Source organism: Austrofundulus limnaeus, unplaced genomic scaffold (assembly GCF_001266775.1).
Source record: "Austrofundulus limnaeus strain Quisiro unplaced genomic scaffold, Austrofundulus_limnaeus-1.0 Scaffold51, whole genome shotgun sequence".
Taxonomy (NCBI): Eukaryota; Metazoa; Chordata; class Actinopteri; order Cyprinodontiformes; family Rivulidae; genus Austrofundulus; species Austrofundulus limnaeus.
This window is the reverse complement of record NW_013952453.1, coordinates 2,434,608-2,448,617: the sequence shown is the minus strand read 5'-3', so window position 1 is coordinate 2,448,617 and position 14,010 is coordinate 2,434,608. Positions and strand designations below refer to the sequence as shown.

Below are 14,010 nucleotides of genomic sequence, written 5' to 3'. Positions count from 1 at the left end.
TCTATATTTTGGTTGGATTTATATTTTGGGTAGGATTTTGGTGTGGTAGTAGCTGAGAGTCATCCCCAACATGCACACTAACTGCTAACAGACGGTGCAAGATCTTTGTTTAAAACAGTTTGACATGAAAAGTAGCAGGCGATATTCAATACGTTAAGGGATACTAATTTTATTTTAGATATATTTGTCTATTTTAACGTCAACATTTGTTCTTTTTCAAAGAACTTCTAAAAAAATGGAAGATCACTGCTATATGTGTCTGGCTCTAAAACATGTCTGAATTTAATAGACCCCTAAAATAGTTTTTAACCACAAGACATCAGGACTCATTCACTGTTTCACTTCTTTAAATCAGCAGCTGGCTGTGTAAAAAAAAAAAAAAAGGGCCCATATTTAAATGAAGAAGAAAATCACAAATTCAGAAGCTATTTTTGGAACTCCCTTTTACAGACAAAATACCTGTAAGTATTCTTTTAAAAGGGAGCAAGAATGGGATAATAATTAAAAATAAAAATAAAAACAGAAGTTGAGAAACGAGTCTGTGTCATCCCGTAAACTGTCTTCGATTTATTTACAGTTTATGGTTCCATCCTGGAAGTCTTTGTTCCATGACAGAAGGACATTTTGTAAACAGCGACACACCGACAGCAGCGATGAGTGAACTCTGTGAACTGCTCGATCAGACGCCTCTGTTCCCTTCACTCAAACTCGGTTGCACTTTGTTGTCAGGTGTCTTTTTTTGTTTAATACCGAAAGAAGAGTTGTGTTTCTGTGTGTGAGAAAGTCTCGCTTAAACAAACGGCAGATTATTAAAACATACAGTGGAGAGGACAAACGGCCCTCAGTGTCCGCTCCTCAACACAACGGGCCTTGTATCGGCCGCCCTGCGTAGGAGTAGACGATCAGAATGAAGCCTGTTCTCGCTGCTCCCGTTTCAGCCATGACCTAAAATGGTGACTTCACTTCATCAGCTCCATGCCGTGCTGTCATGGAACTGCTTCACTCTCTCAGGACTAAAACTAACTGAATAACGAAAACTGATATTGAAAAGATATTTTAGTTAACTAAAATAAATCAAAGCTGTAATAAAATGAATAAAACAATAACTAACTAAAACTGTATAATATTTTTTTTTACAAAACTAACTCAAACTAACTGAAATTATAGATAGAATATCCTTAGTTTTAGTGTTTGTCAATTTATTTTAAGATGTGTGCATCTATCTATTTTTATAGATTATTATCTATCTATTGTCATTGTCTTAAAATAATCGCCCAAGTCCTTATTTGACAAAATTACACAATTATTTTAGGAAGGTGTCGCTATAATGGACTGCTTTAACTAGCGACCAAATAACTGTTGGTTAGTTAACTCACAGGAACATCACAAGCTTGAGGATGCATTGGTAAATATGTTTATTCAAACAATAAAAAACTAATAGAACTAATAAAAAATAAACTAAAACTAAGTATTACACAATAATAACTAATAAAAACTATCAAATCCACTGTAAAAACTAATTAAAACTAACTGAATTAAAAGAAAAAAAGTCAAAATGAAATAAAACTAAACTATAATGAAAAATCCTAAACTATTATAACGTTGCTCAGGACACGGGGGTTTCAGGTCGGAGCGAGACCAGGCCGCAAAACCTACTTTACATAGTGAACACACCAGAGCAAATTCCTAGTCTGTAACTCGTTTACTGACAGTGGCAATAAAGTGTTTCTGATTCTGATTTGAGATAATAAAAAAAACATTGTAATGCAAAGTTTATTTCTATTTTTAGGATTAAAAAAACATTCTCTGCAACCTTAAAAATGGGCATCAAATAAATAATAAAAAAATAAAAGAAATACTGACCCCAAACATGCAGAAGCATAACAACTGTGGTTAAGCTCAACGATGCTTAGTTAACTTAATTTGACTTACAAAAATCCCGGAGCTTGTCTGTTAAACGAGTCACAGATACATTTCCATAAATGACTTGTATTTTCCTACGTTACTGGTCCTTACGCTCATTTCCAGCTGCTGTGTTTCTTGTTTTTGAATCAAGAAGAGGTTTCCACTAGAAATGAATTTAACCAACKGTGAACCAAAAGGCTTTGCTGAGGATAATAAAACATGAACTGGCTTTGCATTAAAAAAATAAGTTTTAAACTTGTATTCTAGCTGACGAGTAGGAGTCATTTCAGTTTATGTGCTTACAGAAGCAGCTCGTTTAGAATAGGATGGAAAAATCAGAGCTTGTTACACTGAAGCTGTGGGAGAAAACCTTGTAAATATCCACATACTGGACATTCTGCACGTTTTATAACAGTGATTCTTTTTTTTTTCTTCTTTTTTAATGAAATATTCAGGTTTTGCTAGCTCTGACAACGAGACTAAAGATGGTGATCGCATAATAAAAGAAAATGGCAGCATTCCCCGTGGATGATTCACTTTTCCATGCAGTCACCTCTTCGCTCCGCAGTGTGTAAACAACCGTTCTGTGTGTGTATAAGATAGGGAGCGAGTTAAACTGAGAGATAAACCAGAGCTTTACATTCACTAATGTGTGTTTTTGATGCTCGGTTTGAAGGGCACAACTTTACAGTCGTCCAGAAGTACAAAACTGAGCAGTTTAAGAAAGCAGTTTGACTCAGTTATATAAGTTCTGAGCTTATCGAAACTCCCATTGTAAAAAAGGCAGTTTGCTTTGAGGTTTTGCATCTCTTGTGCTCCGTTACCTCCAGGTCAGCGTCCATTCGCCTCGTCTTTACCTTCCCTTTTGTTCGACAACAGGAAAACAACAGCTTGCGTCGGACTCATGAGGATTAATTAAGCCGCTGCCGTGGTAGCTGCCTATGTCGCTGATTAGGCTCTTAGCACGGCGCTCRGGGGACCGGCTCGGTGTGTGGTTACGGTGCACGGGACCCCGTAGCGAAGGCTGGGAGCAGGCGGGGGGGAGGTGACGTCAGGCGGGCTCGAAGGGAGCCGAGGTCGGTCGCGTTCTGCAGCGATCGAATCGTCCTAATTTGATTTGCCATTTCGTTGAGACAGATGGCGTCTGTTTCTGTGCTCCGCGGTGCAGGAGCAAGAATGAATGGAGTCTAAAACTGGGAACCACACTAATGCATCAAAGGAGCGAACGGAAACCTTGTTTGTCTTTTGATTTTCAGCTTCGGTTTTCATTTAATTATGATTCAGGACTGTGCCCCGGCCTCAGACGTCTTGTCATTGTACAGGGTTCCCGCGCATCCTTAAAAAGTCTTAAAAGGTCTTGAATTCATCAATCCAATAATAAAGCCTTAATTTGCCTTCAAAGGTCTTAAATCAATCTTCAGAAGTCTTAAAAATGTGAACACATTGTAAGKAGGATGACTGTAATTYGTATCAAATGTTARAATAATTGGTCACRTTTATTTATTTTTGAAATATTYCCATTCAGATGTTCCCTTTTGACACCACTTCCTGTTATTTCACATGCAAATGTCTCAACAACTGTCCATCTGAGCAATGTGAAATTTGTTTTCGAATATGTTAATAATGTCGTCGTTCCAAAAATGCATTCATATTTCTTACAAAAATTTGATGTCGCAGGCACTTTAAGGTTTCATCTACAGTACGCTGGGGTTGAGACCCAACTGTGGGTCCTAAAACAACTAATTTTGGGTCGTTAGAGGATTTCCAGGAATTAAATTATGTTTAAAACTGACTGCTAAGAATGTTTTTTGTTTTTTTTGCTATATTTGACAAAATGTCAGTTAGACATGGATAAAAGCAATTGGTCTATTAGCAATATTTGAATAAATCAACCTAAAAAATACTTTGATTCATGTGTTTCTGCCACAGTTTTATTTTTTTGTCATTTGTGTTTATTGTGAAATTGGTCTTAAATTTGATTTCACTTGGCATTAAAAAGTCTTAAATGCAACTTGCCTTAAACTGTATGAACCCTGTTGTTGGGAATGATTTCTGGCTATGCCTGTTAGGTGCCCAGAGGAGGAACACATTAGTTTTATACCCAACTTTAGATAGTTGGTCATTTGAATGATGAAACGGTCCTGACAATGTTTTTGCTGAAACCAGTATTTGCCTTATGATAAGCAATTCTATYACACTGACCAGTACAGCACACACTATCCACACTCACACACTCACAGATACTGTATTTTCTCTGATAACTTCTCTCTACAGTAAGCTGTAAAATTCACAGTGGAGTAGGTTGATAATCAGMTTGTGAGCTGTGGGAGGCCACAGGAAAAAAAAAAAAAAGAAAGAAAGTTCCCACCTACACGTCCTTTCTGTTATTCAAGCACAACAAACAGACTTTTTATTAAAAAATCTCCCTCCCTGACGACATGAATGCACGTTGGATCAATGCTGCCACCTTCAGCCAAAAGGCTGTAACTGCAGTTTGATTTTTCTGCTTCACTTTAGGTTTTTTTCAACTCATTAATAAACTGTTTTTTTTTTTTTTTGTATGTTTTTTGCAAAATGATGCAGCTGTGTGTCTCTCTGCAGCTGTGTACATCCTGCTCGGTGCAGGAGGGTTGATGATGGTCGTGGGGTTCTTCGGGTGTTTCGGGGCAGTGTGGGAGTCTCAGTGTCTTCTCGCATCGGTGGGTTCAAAGGATTAAAAATTCCCCTTTTAATAACTTTGATTCTCTTCTATGCTGCTGTTTTTTTTATCTCTTTGTAAATTTTAAAAAAAGCTGTGATTGGGTTTTATATACGTTCTTTAAAAACTAGCTCATCGTCAGTTAGTTATTGAACTAAAACAGATGTTAGAGGACAATAACAWGCCTGTTTCTCCTCTGATTCTGCAGTTCTTTGCTTGCCTTCTGATAATCTTTGGAGCTGAGATCACCGCCGGTGTGTTTGGATTCATGAACAAAGAGCAGGTACCGTCACAGAACGTTGTCGGGCTCAAGTAGCCGAGGGTCAGCTGATTAATAAAACATATTTTTATTCTTTATTATTAATATTATTAATTTTGTAACAGATTACTGAAGAAGTCCAAAAATTTTATAACAACTYGGCTGATGACGACAGTGTAAACGGCACCCTGATAGCAACACTTTACCACAAAACTGTAAGAACAATTCGCCTTCGTTCACTTATTTTCTGCTCCGATACAAAAGTATACTTTTTTTTCTTACCTTTTTGTACTTTTCATATATATATCTGTATCTACAGCTGAACTGTTGTGGAGGTCCCACTTCAGATACAGTTAAAAAGATGTGTGAAGAGTTTYCAGAAGACACCCAGGTAAACTCACCCAGCCTGCTGTGCTGCTAAACAAACACATGATGGCAGCATAGCAACTGCTTAAAAAAGAAGAAAAAAATAACTTTTTTGGTGTGTTTTTTTAGGACTGTTTCACTGCAATACATGACTTCTTTGAGGAAAAGCTGCATATCATTGGATATATAGGGATTGGTATTGCTGGAGTTATGGTAAGAATGTGCAAAATCTCAATTTTTAGCTTATTAAACCCAGAACGATTCACTTGTTTTAACATTAATCTGCAAGGTACTGTTAATACTGGCTTTTAAGTTTAATACATTGCTGCTTTAAGTGCTTTAATCTGTTTTCAGATCCTTGGAATGATCTTCAGTATGGTCTTGTGCTGCGCCATCAGGAACACCAGGGAGGTCATATAGACGGTACACCGTCTCCTCACCTCCACCCAGCAACAACCAAACCCCGACACACTCGCAGCCCTCCAGAATCAATATCTATTATTTTGCGAAGGGCAATGCCAGAGTTACATTTCAATGGCATTCTTAATCGACCAGACGGATTAGGTGGGGACCACATTTGACATCATACGCTGGATCGGCATCTTCACATCTTCCTCTCGACTCCACCAGCACTGAAACTATAATTTATCCCTGTTTTGTTTTTTTCCCCCATTACTTAAGCTCTGCTTTTAACATAACCCTGTGACATTCCTGGCTTTTAATATGCTGCAGCTGCTGTGCAGAGGCTGAAATGCTGCAGTGTGAAACCAACACGGAGCAGAAAGCCGTCTCTGACAKGAATGTGGTGAAGGAGGAGCACTGCTGTAAATACGGACAATTATTTTAGGCCTTAGCCGTTAACGCGTTCGTTAGTTTTCCTGCTCTTTTTGGTCGGATTCTTGCACTTTTCTTTGTGTGCTTAAGTGTTTTGAAGACTAGCCTACCTTTGCAGAGTGGATTATGTGCCTACTTGACCTTTTGTAGTCAAACTACTACTGAATAATTTGACTATTTCTCATAAATCGAACACACGCATAACGAGTGTGCTTTGCTTCTTGCCTCCACACTCGACATGTTTTTTTTTTTTACTGTAAAGCACAAGAGAATAGGTGTAGACAGGAAGCTAACCCAAAGGGTATGACGGTCTGATGATAAACTGCCCCTTTTGTAAATTTCCAAATTTGTCTGAAACGTCAGCGCTGCACTGAGTTTTATCTCCAGCATGTTTAAACAGTAACAGTGAGTTAGTTTGCATTTTGTGTGAATTATTGTGGATGTAAATTTTGTTGGTGTGCCAATAAGGTGTAAAATATAGAATAATATAGTTTCTGTCATACTGTTAACAACAATAAATAAATCCGGGTGCTTTTATCACCTGTTTCTTGTTTTTTATTTATTTATTGTCAGCCCAGCTTTCTGCTTCGTTTCAAAAGAAGAAAACAAGGAAGTGCATCAACGAACATTTTGTGGTTGTTTCCTGAACACGTTGGCGCTCTTTGCAGGTTTACTGTTTGAACGCTGCAGTCAGTAATGAACTTTAGATCCTTTGAAACTTCTCACATACAAACACCTCTGTCAAAACATTAGGACCACCTGCATTATATTAAATTATGGTGCAAAATGAACTTCTTAAGCCTCTGAATGTCTGTGGTGAACCTTGAAGTTTACGATMCTAGCACCTTAGAAATAAATATTGTTTTTTCTGATTGAATTTCGCACTTTGCCAGCCGGAGGCTGCTGAATTCAACTTTCAAGACTGAAAATGTGTTCTAGTAGTTTTAGCTAGCATTGCGAAGGCAGGGGGAACTACAGCGACTGATGCTTTCAGCAAAGTATWAGAGCATGTTTTGAGTCAGGTGACATGTAGGAAATTTTATGACACTACGAAACAGAAGTGAGACAACCAACAGGAGGTGAACAAGCTTTAAAGATTAGSTTTGTCTGGTAAATAAGAGTTGTGTGTCATGACATGCAGAACTGAGGAGTGAAAACAGGGTCATGGGACATACAAGCAGACCACATACCAGCAGCAGAAAACACAAAAAAGGGCTAAAAAAAATAAACCCAAGTGATCAAGCAGTACCTGAAATTCAACTGCAGTTCTAGTCCATTTGTTAGAACCAGCGTCTTCTCTGCAGCTGATTATAGCTAAACCAGAATTTTCAGCTTTATGTGCAGACACAAACACTAGTCTGCTATGGTTTTGCCAAAAAACTAGATACAAATTTACTACATGCATTGCATCTAAACGTGGAAAAATGTTTAGGTTAAGATTTCACAAGTTCGTTTTGACAGCTGCCTTTTAGTTCAGACAAGCTGAACACTTCAGAAGTGTTGAATTGGCCAAAACACTACAGCATTGTTTCTTTATAGATATTTAAGTGCTGAAAAAAAAACCCAAGTCAATAGTGTCAAATAACCATATGAACAAAAAGATTGATATATGAATTTAATGAATATCAAGTATACAAAAATCACCCCAAATAACAGTAATGTAACAATCAACTTTCACAGTATCAATGTTTATTTCAGGTTAAAAAAAATGCTTCTTAGAAACAGATAAAATCTGCTCCATTTACAGCATAAAGTAGAAATTATATATGACTGAAACTGATGGTATGCATGTATATTTCAAGTAATATATAGACAAACAAACACATACAAAGTCAAGTTTTTCAAGAAGGAAAAAATAGAAACACTCCAGCTTTTAGCCCACTAATTCTATGACCACTATACACAAGGACACATGATGATTTAATAAATGAAGTGGTCCCATGCCAATAGGAAGGTTCAAGCTTAGGGAAATGAAACAACAGAGAAAACAGTATATTACAAAAAAAATAAAAATAAAAGAAATTTCCTAATAAGTTGTGTAAACTAGACCCCTTATGTTGTCTCGTTACAACTCCTAGCTCCAAATTGAAGGCWATGCAGAATGAAACAGTTATGGTAACTGGGAAAAGAGAAAAATATAAAATAAAATAATTATAGGTAACTGTACTTATAAAAAAATAGTATAGACATACAAAAAAACCAAAAGAAAGTAATACTAAAATAGGTCTGTCTTTGAATGAGCTCCCTCCCTCACAGAGGGAATCTGAATGTGACTGAAGACAAAGAAGGATTAATTTTTCTGAGTCTCCAACCAAAGAAGGCCAACAGCTTTAAGTGCAAAACAATGGCCTCCATCGACTTGACGGGTTTGTAAAAGTGTTTAAGTGCAACACAGTTGTTGGACCGTGCAGATCATCAGTCTTTATTTTGGCTCTTGTAAACAAAAGCCCCTTTCCTAAGACGGCTCAGTCCGGGCCTGATGCGTGTTCAGTCCTCCAACGAGCATTCAGAAAAAACACGAAGGCGGACAAGCGAGTTAATTTTACTCGCCTCTGATGCGCCCCGATCCGCGAGCAGAAGAGCCGGACCCGAGGCAGACCCACTTGTGAAAGCAACCCGCAGATCAGCGCTCAGAATATGATGACATCCATGAGCGACCACGGGATTAATCAACAAGCAGATTTAATAACAAGGGAATATTAAAAATGACACGAAACAGCAACTTGTAAAAGTTAGTTTTGTTTTTTCTCTCTGATAAGGCAGAGCGGTGAGCAGCGGAGGAACTGTGTGTGTGTGTGTGTGTGTGTGTGTGTGTGTGTGTGCGTGTGTGTGTGTGTTTGACAGGAAGACGTCAGTGCAGCTGGAGATTTATTACTGAGGGAATATTAAAGACGACACAGAAAATCAAATTTGCAGCTGGTTAGTTTATAAAATATTGAGCTACAGGTTCGCTATAATGAGCTAATTTTAAGTCTTTTTTCTTCTTCTTTTTATTTTCTTATTTTTTGATACGACGCAGCAGCCAGTGAGCGGCGGAGGATTAATCTATAGATTTTACGGAGGGAATATCAAAAATGACAAACAAAAAAAGCAACTTTGTATAATTATTTTAAAAAATATTTAACCGCCACAGAATCACTAAAGTGAGCTAATTCAGTTGTTTTGTTTGATACGACGCAGCAGGCGTCTGTCCCACAATAAATACGTTGCGGTCCAGTTCAGCCCAGCTGAGTTCTGCTCCACGCCTCTTTTGGATGCGCGCTGCGGGTTCATTTATGAATACGTACATGTGAGCGGGACCTGCCCGCCTTCACCTGTGGTCTTATGAATGACTCGGGGAGGCTTAAAGCCGGACTGGTCTGTGCGGCGATTGCGCGGATTTGACTTATGAAAGGGGCTTAAGAGGATGCAGCTGCCAGTTGTCCATCAGGTSCTGTGCATCTTCAGCCAGACAGTATGAGCTCACACTGACATGAAGCTGAGAGGGAAGTTGTCCAAGATATATTCACCAACACCAACAAAATACATGACCTGTGCAATTCCAAACAGAGGTGCGATGACCAGGGCTCTGCAGCCGGCACCCTTCAGGAAGGCAGAGGGTCCCTCCTTCCTCATTATTTTACTGTTGAGAAAGAAAGATTGGTTCATGAACAYGCATGCATAGCAGGACAGGTAAACTACAAAAATCAACCGAAAGTTCTGCCGTACCTTACACAATCCAGAACTCCTTCATAACTCTCCTCACTCGCCCCTTTGTTTAGGGACTGCAGTCTGGTCTTCACAACTGGAAGGGGCAAATGATAACGTGTTCAACAGTGCTGCTGTTGAAAAAGGATAAAAACGAGAGAAAAAAATATATATATAAAACCTACCATCACAGGGATTGACAGCGACTGCAGCAGTAGATCCTGCAGCACAGCCTGAGAGGAATGCCCAGTAGAAGGGGGACGGCTCTTCAGGACTAGGTTTGCCCAGGCRGTTCAAGTTAGCAAACAATGGGAAGTAAACAACAGAAAAGGGAACATCCCTGAAAGAAGTTAAACACGGTGGTTATTGTTTTAACAGTGACATGATGCGTAACGACGGCAAGTTCATATTTTGTTTCTAAATAGAGGAACTTGTGCGTTACCTCATTAGTGTTGCGCCCAGACCTTTGTAGAGACCCTGGACGCCCTGGGTGTGGAGAAGCTCCTTTGCAATCTGTGTGGCAGAAACAGCCCTCGGTGCCGACGCCACAGTGCCAGAGTTGTAGGAGCGGGCGAGCACAGCATTTGTGGTCACGAGCTTTGTGGGCGACACCATGACTGGTTTTTGTTGTTGCGTTGCTTTAAGAAAAAAAATAAAACAGTGCGTATTAAATACATATAAAGTGTGTTTTAGTCCATGGACCACAGAAATGACCTCATCAGAAGTTCATATTCTTACCAAGCCTCCCTGCATCTTGCAGCTGTATCTTGAGCATTTCCATAGGGGTCGTGACAACAACCTGGCACATGCCTGCACCACAACCTGCCAGCATCTCTTTGAACACAGTCAACCTCTTTCTGTTAACAGAAAACAGTCGTAAGTCAAACCACAAATCAGAAACATTAAAGCATTATTATATACAACTGCACTCACCCATCCTTGGCGAGGTGATGACGGAAGAAGTCATTAGCAGCCAGCTTGATGGCCTTCTCGGGGGTTACTAGGGTCAAATTTACTGCTGCGCCTGAGAAAACAAACAAAAATACAGTTAGTACTTGAAGCCATAACAAAGTTTACAATCAGAACAAMAAAAACATTTGCTGCTAATATTAACATCAGAAAGTAGAAATCTGTTGAATAGATTATCACATGGACAAGTGCTTAACTTAAAGCAGCTTCAGTAAAAGCTTCTCAAAGGATTTAAGGTATTTTAAACATAATGAGAAACAGACAAAGGGAAACATTATAGTTTATGAAGGTTTTGTGGTCATACAGTTTGTAAACAAGGCTGAACATGAGGGAGAAAAAAATAATAGTATCTATTGAAAGGCTGTAAGTTAAGGACAACATGAATAAGATGTTAGTAAAAAGGCAGGATATATACTGTATAATGTGARCAGACTTTGAGCAAAATTACAAAGACATCTGCAAGTTCAACCAAAGTCTGTAAGTACACATTATAGCCCAACAGGAAARCACAAAACCAAATAGAGAGAGACAGACCATGACAGAGGAGACAAAGAAGTGGTTACTGACAGGAAGTCAAATTACARAACGAACAGATGGCAACAACAAAAACAACTTGAGCCTATAGTTTTAAATAGAGCAATATAGTAAGAACCATTAAATGATTTGCCTCCAGCGTGGCTGCGCCTTATCGGCTAGCCTTCAATATCCCAGGGGGACCCATGTCTGTAATATGAAAAACACAGATGCAAACAACAGAATTCCTCACAAAGGCAGAGACCTCGACTAATGGCCTCCCATTTTCTTTGCAGATTTTCATTTCTTCATTACAATGAAACAGCACTTTTTTTTCTTTCAAATTAACTGAATGCATATATACTTAAATTATGTTTAAAGTTTGTGAGAATTTAGACTTGTAACTTAAGCATCGCATGCAATAAAAAACAAATAAATCATCAAATAAGAATGAAATACCCAATAGTAAATACTGAGATGTTTTAACGTATTCGCACAGAGCTTATCATTTCCTTACAGTTAACCCTATYGTTAAAGCCTATTGCTTTTTAACATACAAATGTGTGTAAAATCTTACCTCTGTACATTCCAAAGTATCCCTCTGATCGAACAGTTTTGATAAGGCAGTCCATCCTACAGAAAGAATAAAAACATTTATTTAAAACTACTGTATTTAAAACAAATAAGTGTTATATTAAAAGAGGCAGGATAAAAAAATGTAGTTTTAACAGTGTTAAAACAAAACAAAAAAAAAAACTGCTTTTCACACTTTATAGTCATGCCTCTACACCACAACCCCCCACCCCTACCCAAAACAAACAATAAAAAAACATCTAAAAGGAATGACAAAAATGAACAGTTGTTATAGTTCATCAGGTCAGGAATGTCCACCATTCATTATGAGTCACTGTGGAATGAACAGGGATAATGCTGGAGCTCTCACACATGTTAGCAGGTAGAAAACCCACAGACTGGATTGGGTGAGTCACCCATGATGACCAGTGTTGTTATAAATAAATACTCACATGCTCTTGTAGACCTGCTGCCCACTTCTTTGGTTCTGCAATCTGGTCTTTGCCAAGTCAATGGGGAAGACRCAAGTGACCCCAACAATGCCGGCAATACCACCATTAATGAGCTTGGCTGGGAGGCTGGGGRAAAAAAAATGGTGAAAAAAAGAAAGAGATTGTTTTAACAAAAGGTTTCTTGAAAACACTGTCCAACACTCTATATCACAGATATTCAGGAGCTATAGAGGTTTTGAGGGTTTTTGTTTTAGATAAGACTGTATGAGGAACTGAAAAAAATAAAATAAAATAGCTACAACTTCACTAAAAAAAAGGGTATTTCTTTATGATTCATTTTTTACATCTATCAAAAATTTACTGCTACCAATATAAGGCATAGAGCAACCCCTCCTCCCATAAAAAACAAATAAATAAATTTGTGTCAAATATTTCAACTCTAGATCCTGAAATAGAAAAACATTGCATTATTCTTAAATGAGAAAAAAGACTGAATAAAACTTACCTGATCTGCTGCTGAGACATGATGACAATTTGTTCCAAGTGAAGAAAGGAGATGTAAAGAAGTCGTGTAGATTCAAGTAGTTGTATTCAAGTGTACGAAGAAGGTCCTGAACAGAGAAGTCACAAGGAGTTACCAAGAATACCAAACAGTTTTTTTAAATGTTCACCACAGCAGAAGAGTCAAACTTATCTATGTGCTTCAGGGTCACTCTCCTAATTTAAGTGCTGCAAACAGTGGGCGTGACCTCACCCGGAAGCCCATATATGGGCGCACCCCCCCCACCACCTTTCATAGAAATGTGATACAATCTGCTTCAGACAGCGGGCTTTAGCAGATAAACCTCCTTGTAACTTTTTTTATATATTTAAATATGCAAAATTACGACTGAATACATGAATTAATCTCTTTTTCAGTGATAATATTTGAAACGAAACCATCAAATTCCCTCGTAGCCTATTGAAAAGAACAATTCAATGACAATTTATTATTGCAAACTCCTGACACTTATTTTTTTTTTTACTGTACATCGTCTCATTTAACACGAAATACTAATGTTCGGCAGAAATTTACAGCCGTAGACTCAGACTGCGAGTCAAACCGGAACATCCACTCAAAGTGGTATACCTACCAAAAAGTTAACACATTAGCTTTAAACTACAACTACCCCTAACAAAACCGCTTTTATAATGACTATAATATTTAATATAATGTTTTGCTTACCAATTTATAGCCTTTTTTTTTTGCCTTTAAGACAGTTTCAAAAAGCTCTTCAGCAGTACAACACAGCTGCTTGGACCGAAGAAGAAAAGAACGAGTGGAAATTTCCATTGGGTTTAGTGGTGGAACAAAAAAGTCCCGCCCTGTTTGCCGTCAACCAATCAGAAATTTTATCCTTTTTTTTTACTATTGGAAAGTATAAACATCAATCAATTCATGTTGGCCAATCACATGATGCCATGCTTTACAGGCGTGTACAAAGAAAGAAGCTATTGTGTAAACTGTGTCATAATTCGAGGTAAAAAATAAAAATAAATTATATGTATGATTGAAACTTTGATGTTAATCATTGTTTTATGACTGACCTAATGCCTGCAAGACACTTTAAGGTTCTTTTTTTTTTTTCAATAATCTGGATTATCTTCATGGCTTTACTGTCATTTAGGTGTGGTCATATTAGAACATTCTATTCTATTCTATTCTATTCTATTCTATTCTATTCTATTCTATTCTATTCTATTCTATTCTATTC

General features: G+C 37.9%; 2 protein-coding genes across 3 annotated transcripts in view; one reads left to right on the top strand and one right to left on the bottom strand.

Annotated features, from left to right (window-relative positions):
- Positions 1–6,602, top strand: part of tspan2a (tetraspanin 2a) — a 12,850-nt gene extending 6,248 nt beyond the window's left edge. Inside the window, exons 3-8 of one of the 2 annotated variants that reach the window (XM_014008653.1) lie at positions 4,507–4,604; positions 4,812–4,886; positions 4,988–5,077; positions 5,182–5,253; positions 5,358–5,441; positions 5,583–6,602. In XM_014008653.1, coding sequence (XP_013864107.1) covers positions 4,507–4,604; positions 4,812–4,886; positions 4,988–5,077; positions 5,182–5,253; positions 5,358–5,441; positions 5,583–5,648 — 485 coding nt within the window. In that variant the 3' untranslated portion in view covers positions 5,649–6,602. Of the gene's footprint in view, positions 1–4,488; positions 4,605–4,811; positions 4,887–4,987; positions 5,078–5,181; positions 5,254–5,357; positions 5,442–5,582 lie in introns of both variants that reach the window. The other variant, XM_014008652.1, reaches the window with a different exon arrangement.
- A 1,062-nt stretch (positions 6,603–7,664) lies between these two features.
- Positions 7,665–13,580, bottom strand: slc25a55a (solute carrier family 25 member 55a). The gene is made up of 10 exons (XM_014008651.1): positions 13,482–13,580; positions 12,762–12,867; positions 12,257–12,382; positions 11,809–11,864; positions 10,683–10,773; positions 10,488–10,606; positions 10,192–10,387; positions 9,935–10,089; positions 9,771–9,846; positions 7,665–9,684 (listed from the first exon to the last, which is right to left on the bottom strand). The coding sequence occupies exons 2-10, from the start codon at positions 12,779–12,781 to the stop codon at positions 9,525–9,527; spliced, it is 999 nt and encodes a 332-aa protein (XP_013864105.1). The 5' UTR covers positions 12,782–12,867; positions 13,482–13,580; the 3' UTR covers positions 7,665–9,524.
- Between the last annotated feature and the right edge of the window lie 430 nt (positions 13,581–14,010).